At 41.6% G+C, this 14,055-nt stretch overlaps 1 protein-coding gene across 3 annotated transcripts in view; it reads left to right on the top strand.

Moving 5' to 3' along the window:
• Nucleotides 1-1,537: 1,537 nt before the first annotated feature.
• The window catches only part of hid1a (HID1 domain containing a), a gene marked incomplete at both ends in the record, with an annotated part of 16,568 nt that continues 4,050 nt past the window's right edge, over nucleotides 1,538-14,055 (top strand). For all 3 annotated transcript variants that reach the window (XM_080724958.1, XM_080724956.1, XM_080724957.1), the window contains 14 exons: nucleotides 1,538-1,603; nucleotides 3,137-3,286; nucleotides 4,818-4,988; nucleotides 6,292-6,408; nucleotides 7,725-7,831; nucleotides 7,924-8,040; nucleotides 8,545-8,755; nucleotides 9,614-9,670; nucleotides 10,210-10,350; nucleotides 10,446-10,536; nucleotides 11,042-11,193; nucleotides 12,390-12,468; nucleotides 12,582-12,746; nucleotides 13,775-14,005. In XM_080724958.1, coding sequence (XP_080581084.1) covers nucleotides 1,538-1,603; nucleotides 3,137-3,286; nucleotides 4,818-4,988; nucleotides 6,292-6,408; nucleotides 7,725-7,831; nucleotides 7,924-8,040; nucleotides 8,545-8,755; nucleotides 9,614-9,670; nucleotides 10,210-10,350; nucleotides 10,446-10,536; nucleotides 11,042-11,193; nucleotides 12,390-12,468; nucleotides 12,582-12,746; nucleotides 13,775-14,005 — 1,855 coding nt within the window. The remainder of the gene's footprint in view (nucleotides 1,604-3,136; nucleotides 3,287-4,817; nucleotides 4,989-6,291; nucleotides 6,409-7,724; nucleotides 7,832-7,923; nucleotides 8,041-8,544; nucleotides 8,756-9,613; nucleotides 9,671-10,209; nucleotides 10,351-10,445; nucleotides 10,537-11,041; nucleotides 11,194-12,389; nucleotides 12,469-12,581; nucleotides 12,747-13,774; nucleotides 14,006-14,055) is intronic.

Here is a 14,055-nt window from a genome sequence, read left to right as displayed (position 1 = left end):
TGCTATTTTCAAAAATATTTGACAACTTGAAATGGGATATTCTGCATAATGAGTACTTTTACTTTTGATACTTTAAGTACATTTTGAGGCCAATACTTTTGCACTTTTACTCAAGTACATTTTGAATTCTGGACTTTTAATTAAACTCATTTAACAACACCAAAACAAAACATCAAAATTAAACTAGTAGCCTATTAGCCTACCCATAGTTATTTACGTATTCTTCCATAAGATGTCGCTGTAGCTTACATAATACCTAACGCATATTATTTTCTAAAGTTATTTGCCAAAAACATGTTGACTATTAAAAAACAATAAATAACTTTGAGCTACAGCCCACAACTAGGCTGCTATATGTGACAAAACGAGTAATATCAGTGGAAAATGTAAAATGTCAATTGATGGGGTGATAGTGTAGGCTATACAAAAGAAAAAAGTCCGCACACCAAATTTGCAGTTCCCAATATAGAGCTTTACTGTGGTACCACAGTAAAGCTCTATATTGGGAACTGCAAATTTGGTGTGCGGACTTTTTTCTTTTGTATTGTTGATCACTTTTAGTCCAGCACCCAGCCTAGATGGCTTTGGATGTGCATGTTTTTTAGGCTGTTTGTCAGCTTTTTTCTCCGTGATAGTGTAGGCTCCCATGGGTGCTGCTTAAAAGCACTCTACAAGAGTTATGATTTATGGCTAGGGTGATAGTTGTATCACTCTGGTTGTTGATTGGCACGTTTTCAATTAACATCTTAATTGACAAACAAAGAAGTCACTCTGCCAGACAATACAACATCAGACATCAGATACAAATGTAAACAATATTCTACGAGAAAAAATCTCAAATAAATGAACACAAATACAAAGTTTTAGTTAGGCTACACATAAAATAAAAGCCTGGGTTCCCGAGGCTAGGCTACACATGGTTTTAATGTAGCATACTGTTTGGTTTTATTTTTCAAAAACTGTAGGATATATAAAGGTTTTATGGCAACCAGCTTGATTAGGTCTATAGAGCTTTTGATTGATTGATTGAAGACTTTATTAAAAGTTTACATAGAAGAAAATACAGTTTCATGACGGTACAGTTCACTGGTACAAGGTCTACTAAAAGGAGATCCTAGAAAAGACTAAGCTTATTTCCATAGGAAACCATTGAAGTATCTCATATAAAAGCCTAACTCATTTACATGTATTATTTCTATCATTAGGCTACTGTACTCTAACTATCATTTTGCCAAGTATCAAGTACAGTACTGTACTTTTGTAGGTAGCAAACATTTTAGTACCTTTTCTACCACTGTTAAAAGAGATAAATCAAAAGTCAACATTCAGGCCAAAACAGGTGCAGCTTGATTGACAGCTTCAGAACCAGAAACCGGAAGTTGTGCTGCTGATGCTGCCGAGCAGCTGACCAATGGCGAGCCTGGAAACGCCTCTTGGAGAGAAGGAAGGAGGGCAGATTATCAGGGATTGACGGCAGAGCAGCGGTCTACCCCACTCTGATCATAATAATAAAACACAACCAAGGGGAATCATCACAATGGGCAACACGGACTCCAAGCTGAACTTCAGGAAAGCCGTGATACAACTGACAACCAAAACACAGGTATTTACATGTCGATGTCATGTTATTGAACAACAAAATAAAATAAATCCCATCGCACCGATGAGCGCATCAGACAGTCTGCTGCTGTGCGGTCTGAGCATCACAGAGGAGACGCTCAACATGTAAAAAAAAAAAAAAAAAAAAAAAAGAAGCAAAAAACACATTGGCAGTCTTTTCATATCAAATCAGATTAACGGTATTGTCGTCCATGATGAAAACGTGTTCATTGGTTGCCACATTATTATGTTGACATCGGTTTAAAAATAAAATGTCAAGCCTATCCTCTTGCATTGTTGCCAATTTCTATTTTACTGTCGCATTTGATTTGATAATGTTGGATTTCACGAGAAAAAAAAACAAGCATCGTGTATGATGAGAGAGAGAGAGAGAGAGAGAGAGAGCTATTATTAACACAAACCTCTGGGGATATTATTGCCTATTTGGTCCTCCTTGGTTTCAAATGGAAAATAAACATATTATGGGGGAGGATGGCGTAGCTCAATAAATTGGCTGATGACGTAGATTCGTAGAAGAAGACATCAGCAAGCCTGTGGCTGGCTGGTGATGCAGGTGTTCTCTCTGTGTGTGTGTGTGTGTGTGTGTGTGTGTGTGTGTGTGTGTGTGTGTGTGTGTGTGTGTGTGTGTGTGTGTGTGTGTCACTGCCACATCATATTGTCTGTCTGCTGTGTGTTTGCAGTGTCATTAGGCAGTGGGTAGGCACACAGTAAAACCCTCTGTGTAAACATATTAAGACCTGAGGCCCATTCTACATGCCTTCTAAGATCAGTCATTTGTGAAAAACACTTTTTCAAAAATTATCAAGATTTTTCAAAAAATGTTCAGATATAGCAGATGTGCTTGTAAGCTCGCAGCGTGGCACGAAGTGATGCGCTGTGAGCTTGTATATCTGCTATTTTTGAATAGCCAACGCAAAAATCTAAACTGACACAGATGCCTTCCCGGTTTGGGTTAATAATGTAACTGTGAGAGTGTAGGCTACACATTTAACCAGATGGACCTATAAGGGTCTTGGATAAATGAACACTCAGGATTTCACAGTGCATGCCTCGCTCCCTGGATGTTCTTTTCCGCTTGTAAAATGATATCCTAGTATCTCTAGGCCTATTAATAGATGGACTATGTATTAGAGCTGTCAAATAATCGATTATTTGGTCGGTTTGGTCTTTAGTCAACCAAGGCTTTGAATGCACGATCGTATTTGGCAATTTTTACAGATGTAGGGCCTATCGTTTAAATCAACAAACCAATTAGTGAGTTGATAAATTCCTATGACTATTAGACTATGTTTAAATCAGATTTTTGGCCTATCCAGATTGGAATCAGATTGGTTCCAGATCCGTTTTGAATCACATTCCTTATTCTATCTTGTTCAGACAGCAAGATAAAACTAATCTCACACTAATCTGGACAGAAAAGACTAAGTTGAGTACAGCCCTATTATGTACAGTAACTAAAGACATGTAATGTAACATGGGAGATGATGAATAACAGTGAGAGCCTTATTTCCTCCAGCCAGTGGAGGCCACAGACGATGCCTTCTGGGACCAGTTCTGGGCAGACACCGCCACCACTGTACAGGATGTTTTTGCACTGGTGCCCGCGGCAGAGATAAGAGCCGTCCGGGAGGAGTCCCCCTCCAACCTGGCAACCCTCTGCTATAAGGTACACATGTATGATGACGTTGCATTGACACACAGCAGGACCAGTTTGATTTGCTCGAGGTGGATGTTGATCCTAGGGATGGGTCGATAAGCGATATTATTGTTAATCTGATAAAAAACACTCACGATAATCGTATCGTAGAGATTTAATTTATTGTGATATCGTCCTCCGTCATGCCCTGGGATCAATTCACCTTTTATCTGCCGAGCTGCATATCCGGTACCACTTAAACCCTCTATAATTGGTAAAAGGTACTTATGTACTTGATACAGTCTTTTTTTCACTCTCTATCAAATGTCTTTACCAAATAATTGCCGATCTACAAGCTCACAACGTGTCCGCGAGGCGTTGTGAGCTTGTAGATTGGCTATTTTTTGGCAAATGTTCCGCCCCAGGATAATGGATTTTTGATTATCGCGATAATATCGTAAATCGTGGATTTCTTTTGTCACAACAAGCGTGATATGAAATGTTCATATCGTCCCATCCCTAGTTGATCCATGCCTCTCCTTTTGATATCTCCCCTCTGGTCATTCATTTTTGCAACCCTCTTTCTGGTTCATTTTGGAAATTTGGTATTTATGTTTTATTATCAAAATGTATTCAATAATTGAATACAAAAATATTATTAGATAGACAACCCTATTTCACATCTGTCATAAAAGTAAAGAAATGCTCCCGAGGTGTATAAACAGTAGTCACAGAATAGAGGGTATGCGCCAAAATATCCAAAATTATGCAGGAACGCCTATTGAGTGGCAAAATAAACTACTTTCTGGCCTTGACAGCCCATACATCCAAACAGAAAAGTCCTGATTGCATTAAACGATGTTAAAGGACATTAAATTCACTTTGACACTCACAATGCCACTCGATTTGCCACTCGATTTGCCATTCACTTTATGCATGTGCATACCCTCTATTGTCACAGTTATGTAAACCCCCCCACCCCCCCATCCTGTTAGAGCCTGGCAGAGATTTCTCCAGTAAGGGCGAGTGCCAAAAAATGCAATGCCTGCCTACCACTACCACTCTCAAAAATAGGAAAGAGGCAGAGCAGCCTCCCTTCCCTTCCCTCCCTCTCTCCAGCACCCTGCTTCCTTTTGAAGCTGCCTGTCAGAATCAAAACAAAGCTCCTTGATGAGAGAGGCAGGAGGATTGGAAGCTGGTTCAAGAGTTTCTGTGTCCTTCAGACATGAGCTCTAGTCTGCCGTGGATTTCGTCAGCGTAATTATTTAATAGTAAAACCTTTAACCACTTTCAACCTGCCATCCCTATTTCTGGCAGGGTAATGTAATGTAGTGCGCTTGAGTGCGTGCGTACGTGTGTGTTTGTGTGTTTTCTGCAACACTGTGTCAGGCTCAGAACATTATTTCTGGAGGTTATATATAAAGTATTCACTGCTGTGTGTGTGTGTGTGTGTGTGTGTGTGTGTGTGTGTGTGTGTGTGTGTGTGTGTGTGTGTGTGTGTGTGTGTGTGTGTGTTCTGTGTGTTCTGTGTTTGTGTGCATGCGTGCGTTCGTGTCTCCAGGCGGTGGAGAGGCTGGTTCAAGGGGCAGAGTCTGGATGCCCCTCAGAAAAGGAGAAGCAGGTGGTGCTGAACTGCACCCGCATGCTGACCCGCATCTTGCCCTACATCTTTGAGGACCAAGACTGGAGGGGCTTCTTCTGGTCTACTGTGCCCGGCGCAGGGAGGGCTGGGGTGAGCGCGCCCGGTTACAGTATGAAGGACAACGCTGTGCTTAGTTGTACAAGTTATCCTTCATGTAATCTATCATCACAGGCCGGCCGCTAGGGACGTATTTTCACTGCAGATCTGCCACAGAACTTAAGCAAATGCATGGCGTGAATGCCATCTTGCTTTAGTTTTAGATTTCCCATAGTCTATTACATGTTTACGTTTTCGTTAAAAGTCTCTAAATTGCCACGGAACCTACCTGAATAATTGAGTCAGTGTTGGTTAGCCTGATGTGACACTTTGTGAGCTTGCAGATCTTTTGAAAATTGTGAAATATTTGGAAACATTTGGAAGAAATAAAAAGAAATGTCACATATAATGATGTGATTTTTCAAATGAATTATGATGCAACCAATGACATTGTAAAAATAAAGCAGTGACATTTTGTGTAACTGTACTCGAATGAATAGAATCCAATAGCTTCCTGGAAAAAAACAAAACCACAGATTGCTTCAGAAAATGTCAAGTATACAATGAATTATTGTCAAAGGTGCGAGACATGACAAACCACCGGCATGGTCCCTTAATATTCTCAATGTACGGCTCAGGTGTCAGACCAAGTTAACAAACTGTTTCCTCATTCAATGAATGCGGATCCTTTGCTGATTTCAGTTCTTGAGTTTCCTCATTCCAGCAGTGTGGGATCTTCCCTGTAACACAGCACACTAGAGAAGGATATGAACCTCTACAAGGAGATTTAAGTTGTTGTTCCAGTATTTAGTGTAACTTCACAATTAGGCTGTTGACATGGATTATTAGGGTCAGTGTTTAGTCATAGTCTTTTGAATACAAGTCTGTCTAGTTTTAGTCATATTCTAGTCATCTGAAATGTTTTCATTTTAGTCTAGTTTTAGTTGACCAAATATCATAAGATTGTAGTCGACTAAATCTACAGATGGTTAAGTCGACATAATATTTAATAGTTAAATTGAAAATATTTTGGATTTTCACTAAGATGCATGCTCAGAACAAGCTTGTAGATCAATTATTTTCGGTCTGTGACACCTGCACGCACCCACAATGACTTGTCTTAGTCCTACCGGATCTCTTCTCCACTAGTCCTTCCCTAACATTTTACTCTTGGTGAGGAAATTGTCAGTATATTCAGTCATAGTAGATTAGTTTTTATTACATTTTCATCACTCATCAGTGAAAAACGGTTGTCGACAAACATTTTTTGTCATAGTCGACGAAATCAACACTGATCGGAGTTCGAATAATGTTTCCAATAGTTAATCGTATGCTTCCTTTTTTGTCTCCCTCCCAGGCAGATGAGATGGATGATGACGACGGAGCTCGCCCGCTGGCTGAGTCCCTGCTCCTGGCCGTGGCCGACCTGCTCTTCTGCCCCGACTTCACTGTGCACAGCCACAAGAGAGGCCCTGTGAGTCCATGTGGACACAAAGGCTGTCACCATTATGACATTTTACATGACGAGATTAATTGTCACTCAAATAATTGCGATTAACGATTTAAATTTGTTTTTGTCATCATTTCAATTACATTTCTGTTTGGCTTTTAGGCTTTGAAGTTGCCCATGGCAGAAATGACACATAACCTGAATATAAAAGGAAATGACTGACATATTTGACAACCTTTTACTTAAAAAAGAACATTGATAGTGGAAATAGCCGATCTACAAGCTCACAACGCGTCGCAATGACGCGTTGTGAGCTTCTAGATCTGCTATTTCCACTATTTTTGAAAATGTTTGAAAATATATGAAAAATGTTCAACATTGAAACGATTATGACGATTATGCCAAAATAATTGCGATTTTGTCAAATAATTGCAATTAGACGATTATGCAATCATTGTGACAGGCCTAGTGGTGACCTCTCATTCAGCCCACCATGTTACTGTTGTCATGTTGTTTCATCACTGCATCCACTGCCAACAATACTTTCTGACTGATCAAGACATTGCATTCTGACAACTCTTTGGAGTATTGTTTATTAAGGTGCCGTGACTCTGTACCATTTTAAAACCCATTTAAAATACCTAAAAATGTCTTCTAAATCCTACCGGGTTTTCTGAAAAATGTATGTTTCTATGATCAGTGGTGCTCAAACATTTTAATGTCAAGAACCCCTAGATACAGTATATATGTACCGGCATTTTGTTCCAGGGACCCCCCCAGAAGCTAAAGTTGCTTTAAAAATATATATTTAAAGATTTCACACATTTTCATGATTTTTCAAAAATAGCAGATCTACAAGCTCGCAGCGTGGCACTCGGTGCCGCGCTGTGAGCTTGTATATATCTGCTATATTGTAATAGTTAAAGCATAAAATAATGGTTAAAGTGGTGAATATGTAAAGATGTGTTTCCCTCTCTTGATGGGTTAAAGAGGTTACATGGGAACAAGAGAGAATTTGTGCACTGTTTCCTGCTAACTAAGTCATCTAACCTGTCATCCAAGTTTGTCTGAGGAGAGAAAGTGATCTTTGCAGGTGCCGTGCCAATCCGGAAATCTTTGTCACTCACGTTGCAGAAATGGAATGTTGTGTGTAATGTTTTGTATACTCATATATCAGAATGATGTTTGCCGTGTGGAAAAAAAAACATTTGCCATGTCATTGAGGAAATGTTCACATACTGTATGTTTGTGGGAAATCACTGAAGATTATGAATGAAGGAGTTTATCGGTTTGTCTCTTTCGAACTAACATCAATCCATATGTTATGATGGTCTCTGCAGGACTCGGTGGAGGACATGCAGTCTATAGACAGCTGTGAGTACATCTGGGAGGCGGGGGTGGGCTTTGCACAGTCTCCTCCGCTCAATTACATCCACGACCTGAATAGGTAAGTTGAACAGCGACGACAACATCTCTTGTTTTGACTTTAATTCTTTTTTGCCTCTCATTTTGTTTTGTTTTGTGTCTTCTCATAACCAGGACAGAGTTGCTGAGATTGTTACTGACATGCTTCTCTGAGGCCATGTACCTGCCACCCTCATCAGACAACAACATACTAAACCCCTGGGTTACTTTCTTCTGCTCCACAGAAAACAGGTGAGAGGCACACACAGGCACACAAGATGTAATAGACAGTTGCATGTTTCATTCGTCTGTCTCGAACTTCCAGGTATGGATGGGACGATAATCGTTATTATTGTTTATCGTGATGAAAAACATTTTCAATAATCGTATGGTGGAGATTAAAATGTATCGTTAATTTATCGTTATTTGCCAAGCTTCATATCCGGTACCATTTAAACCCTCTATAATTGGTAAAACTGACTTGGAAATAACATACTTGATACAGTCTTTTTTTCACTCTCTACCAAATCTCTTTGCCAAAGAATAGCCGATCTACAAGCTCACAACGCGTCGTGTTGCGACACATTGCAATGTGTTGTGAGCTTGTAGATCTGCTATTTTTGGCAAATGTTCCGCCCCAGGATAATGGATGTTGGGGATATTTTGATTATCGCCATAATATCGTAAATCGCAATTTCCTTGGTCACAATAAATCATGACGTGACATTTTCATCTCGTCCTATCCCTAACTTCCAGGCACGCCCTGCCCCTGTTCACGTCGCTGCTCAACGTGGTGTGTGCCTATGACCCAGTGGGCTACGGCATCCCCTACAACCACCTGATGTTCTCTGACTACCGGGAGCAGCTGGTGGAACAAGCTGTGCAGATCCTCATCGTTACGCTGGAGCACGAGGGAGGAGCCATGGCTCACCGTCCCCCTTCCCCTTCCAGCATGGATGAACAGGAAGTAAGTAAGGCTCGTTTTCACCAGCGTCGGCAGGTTAGCTACTCAGCGTCTGTTTTACTGAGGTTAAGGTTAGGTTAGGTTAGGGTTAGGGTTAGGGTTAGGGTTAGGGTTAGAGTTAGGGTTAGGGTTAAGGTTAAGGTTAAGGTTAGGGTTAGAGTTAGGGTTAGGGTTAAGGTTAGGGTTAGGGTAAGAGTTGGGGTTAGGGTTAGGAATGGTTGAGGATAGGTTCAGGTTTTGGTGCACCTCTGCCGCGGTCCAAGCGACTACAATGGAGCGCTCCCTATCTCCGGTTCAGCCAATCACAAGCTTCAAAAATGAGTCCGGGGCGTGGTTTTGCCTTGGCTCTCCTAGAATTTAGAAACTCGCATCCAGGACACACCAAATGCTGGGCCCTGGGTACAAGGATTCACTCACATTTTGTGCTGAAAAATAGCAGATCTACAAGCTCACAACAGCGCGGCACTGCTTGTAGATCTGCTATTTTTGAAAAATCGTGAAAATTGAGTCTTTGAATATTTCAAATCCTTCTAAGGTTTTTTGAAAAAGCTATGTTTCTATGTCAGTGGTGCTCAAACCTTTTCATGTGAAGGACCCCCAAAGTGATATGTATCTGTCCATGGACCCCCATTTCAAAATATCTAGTTCCAGGGACCCCCAGAAGCAAAATTTTAGTTACAAATGTAAAAAATACAAAATACATATATTCAAAAACGTGCACACATTTTCACGACTTTTCAAAAATAGCAGATCTACAAGCTCGCACAGTATAAAATGTGTGCACGTGGTAGCTGATAGTTCATTTCAGTTCAACTGTTGACGAACAAATTTCATAAAAGTTTCCATCTCATTTCTCCACAGTCTTCTGGACCTGATAACCTGTTTGTGAATTATTTATCAAGAATTCACAGAGAAGAGGTGAGTTTTTCACATTTTTGTCCTAGAGTAGCTGTCGGAAATGTCCAAAATGGTTGCTTTTCAGGAAATGGTTGCTTTTCCCCAATGTAGTTATTATGTAGTTACAGGCTGTGGTTATTTAATACTTTTCATTATTTATAAAACCTACAGAGAAACTTAAACCATTTTCAACCTCATGTTCCTATTTTGATATCATTATACTGTAGGAGAAAACTAAAAGAATACCAGCTCTGCAAGGCAAGCTCTACAAGCTCCACAACACATCATGTGAGATGTTGTGAGCTTGCCAAGTATTTTTGTGTGACATTGTCATACATATGTCATACGAAATAGGGCAATTTGTGGGAAAAAAAAACATAAAAGGAAAGAATTATTGAGATGCAAGGTTTCTGCCCAACAGTGATGTTATACGCACACACACACACACACACACACACACACACACACACACACACACACACACACACACACACACACACACACAGCTTTTGTTTGCACTCCCCCTTACCCAAAGTCATTTCTATACCTGTGCTTGGCAGGACTATGACTTTGTTCTGAAGGGTCTGGCTCGTCTGCTGACCAACCCCTTGACTCAGACCTACCTGCCCAACTCAACTAAGAAGATCCAGTTTCACCAAGAGCTGCTGGTGCTTTTCTGGAAGCTCTGTGATTTCAATAAGGTTGGGCCACTCTCTGTTGCTGGGCTCTGATGACAGATATTGTATTTTTTAAAACTGATATTGACTGTATTCAATACTCTGTTCTCCCATGGCAGAAATTCCTGTTCTTTGTCCTGAAGAGCAGTGATGTTCTGGACATCCTGGTGCCTATACTGTTCTACCTGAATGATGCTAGGGCAGACCAGTGTAAGTCTACAATATGACACTGGTTTCCAAACACTGGGTTGGGACCCCTTTGTGGGTCTCAGACACATTTTTATGGGTCCCTTTATTTCCTACATTTAGTTTTTTATTATTATTTCAAAACATTTTCAAAAAAGATTCCCAAAAAAGCAAAAAGAATCATGAGTTAAAAACATAATTCTTTTTTTTCTTCTTTTCAATAATTTCATGAAGAAATCAAAGAAAAATCGAAGAAATTCCATAAATTAGAAAACATATGTTTAAGAAGTGGTGAAAATAGCCGATCTACAAGCTCACAACGTGGCGCGAAGCGACACAGTGTGAGCTTGTAGATCTGCTTTTTTCACTAGTTTGGGTCCCGGGCAAACGTCTAATTTGGGTCTCGAGCTAAAAGGTTAGGGAACCACTGGTTTATAATGTCATCAACAGATGTCCTGCACTATACAAAGCCTCACAATACACATGCCCTCTCCTCGAGCCTACTGACATGTATTTTTCTTGTCTGCAGCTCGTGTCGGACTCATGCACATCGGTGTGTTCATTCTGCTGTTGCTGAGCGGCGAAAGGAACTTCGGCGTGCGTCTGAACAAGCCCTACTCCATCCATGTACCCATGGACATCCCAGTGTTTACAGGGACCCACGCTGACCTCCTCATAGTGGTAAGACCCAGAGGGACTTTGGAAGTACTATCCATCCATCCATCCATCTTCAACCGCTTATCCGGAATCGGGTCGCGGGGGTAACAGTTCCAACTGAGACCTCCAGATTTCCTTATCCCGAGCAACTTCCTCCACTCCCTCAGGGAGTATACCGAGGCGTTCCCAAGCCAGAGATATAATCCCTCCATCTGGTCTTTGGTCTGCCACGGGGTCTCCTCCCAGTGGGACGTGCATCGAGGACCTTCCTAGGAAGGCGCTCGGGAGGCATCCGTACTAGATGCCCGAACCACCTAAGCTGACTCCTTTCCAAGTGTAGGAGCAGCGGTTCTACTCCAAGTCTCTCTCGGGTGACTGAACTTCTCACCCTATCTCTAAAGGCTCTTTTCCACCGGCAGCGATAACGATGACGATAAAGATTTAAAAAAGTGGGTTTTCAATTGAAGTGGATCGGCAGCATCCACCCAACACCGATAAAGACAACGATTGCCGACAACTACATCGTTAGGATCAACAACGATGTGGTTAAGATCACAGTGATATGGAACTGGGTCTCTGACAAACAGCTCGCGATGCGCTCTGCGCGAGCGGCTGTTAATTGGTGCCTCTTCACATTGATGTCCGATAACTTTATCGGACATCAATGTGAAGGCATAATTATCGCTGTGATATTTTATGGCTATCGTCATCGTTATCGCTGCCGGTGGAAAAGGGCCTTATGGGAGATACCAGCCACCCGTCTGAGGAAACCCATTTCGGCCGCTTGCACCCGCAACCTTATACTTTCGGTCATGACCCACACTTCATGACCATAGGTGAGAGTAGGAACGAAGATTGCTCGGTAGACAGAGATCTTTGCCTTCCGGCTCAACTCTTTTTTTCTTCACCACAGTGCGATTTAGCGAAGTACTAATGACATTTTTTTAATGCGTAGATGGAAGTTATGTTACTGGAATAAAACAACTTTTGTCGGTTCACAAGATACATTTATTGACGGCTCTCTGCCGTTCCAACCTGCACGTTAACAAAGCCGTTACAACTAAGTCACAACCCTTTCCGCCTTCCGGTGGGTCCATACGTTCACAATACAAGTCTACACATTGCCTCAAAGTGCACCACATTTCACACTGGTCATGGTTAACAAGAAATAATCATGTGTGTAGTAAATTAACAGTTAGATGCTTTTTTTTTTCTCTTAGGTGTTCCATAAAATTATTACCAGCGGGCACCAACGTCTGCAGCCTCTGTTTGACTGTCTGCTCACCATTATTGTAAACGGTGAGTGACACTGGCTCTATCCACGTGTATTGGTTTCAACATCAAATCTTTGCAGCTTGGTATTGCATGATGGTCATTTACCAGCGTACACGTTTTGTCCCTCTCTTTCACAGTGTCTCCCTACCTGAAGAGCCTGTCTATGGTGGCGGCTAACAAACTGCTCCACCTGCTGGAGGCTTTCTCTACCAACTGGTTCCTGTTCTCTGCAGCCCAGAACCACCACTTGGTGTTCTTTCTACTGGAGGCCTTCAACAACATCATTCAGTACCAGTTTGATGGTGAGAGGACGTTGGCACAGTATGCTGTGGCACAAAGTGTTCTTTTCAATCAATAGTACTGCTGTGTAAGTGAATAGAACTAGACCGGTGCCTGGCTGCGGGGACCATGCAAATCGGGAATGCATGAGTGCCACACCTGGTAATGCATGCAATACCTGTTGTACCATACCGTTGTAAGAGCAATCAATCATTGTACACCTTGTTACCCAGTATCAGAATACTGCAAGTTCTGCAACTACATATTATGTGGTGCCACTCGTTCACAAAATAATAATAATATTAAAAAAAAGCACACAGCATGAACAAAGCTGAAAAATAAGATAAGAAAAACAAAAACAGAGACCCAACAATTCATTTGGGGGAAGTCCAGTCCAAATGCTTTCTACATTTTACCCCGATGTCAGCTTGTCCATATTTCCTATTACCCATTACCACATAATTAATATTGTCAGACATTACAATCAATGGGTTATTTATAAACAGGGAATAATGCAAGTCGGGTACGATGCAAGTTGGGAAAGCAAGCTTCACCCGTTTATGGAACACCCACTGTAAATGGCAGAATACTCAATGCGCCCGTTGTACCCAGTGTGGTACCCACTACCATACGACCGATCGACCACTTATGGAGGTAGATAGCAGGGGTCATCAACATGTCCGTACACTTATTTTCATCATAAGACCCAACTAATGAGTGTTAATCTCCAGGTTTTCTTCAGAATATGCATGACACTTGTACTAGTGGTTCTCAAATGTTTTATTTGCAAGGACCCCCATTTGTGTGTACAAATGGAACCAAATGGACCATTTGTAATTCAGGGCTATCTCTTTATGTGTTTCTGATAATATTGTCTTCTCGTTTTGTATGTCCGTGGCAAAACCTTCATTTTGACAAAAATGTCCACCACAAGCCAGCATTGCGATGAACCCTGCTAGATACTGTAGTAGCGAGAATTTCATTGGATTTGTGATCATGTGGCTACTTTTTTAGGTAAATAGTTGTTTTTTTTCTTCATCCGCGTCGCCAGGAAACTGCAGCCTCGTGTACGCCATCATCCGCAAGCGCAACGTGTTCCACCAGCTGGCCAACCTGCCGTCGGACGCCGCCTCCATCCAGAAGGCCTTACAGAGGAAGAAGAAGTCACCAGACGCCATCATCTCACGCACCAGCTCCCAGGAGACCGTCTCCATGGAGGGCTCCCGCCCCGCCGTGCCTGCAGAGCCTGGTACTCTGAAGACCAGTCTGGTCGCTATTCCAGGTACACACCACTCCTAGACTCATTTATATTAAGACCTGGAATTATTTTAT

Source organism: Nannobrachium achirus (assembly GCF_963921795.1).
Source record: "Nannobrachium achirus genome assembly, chromosome: 4".
Taxonomy (NCBI): domain Eukaryota; kingdom Metazoa; phylum Chordata; class Actinopteri; order Myctophiformes; family Myctophidae; genus Nannobrachium; species Nannobrachium achirus.
The sequence above is the reverse complement of the archived record's forward strand: the minus strand, read 5'-3'. Positions and strand labels throughout refer to the sequence as shown.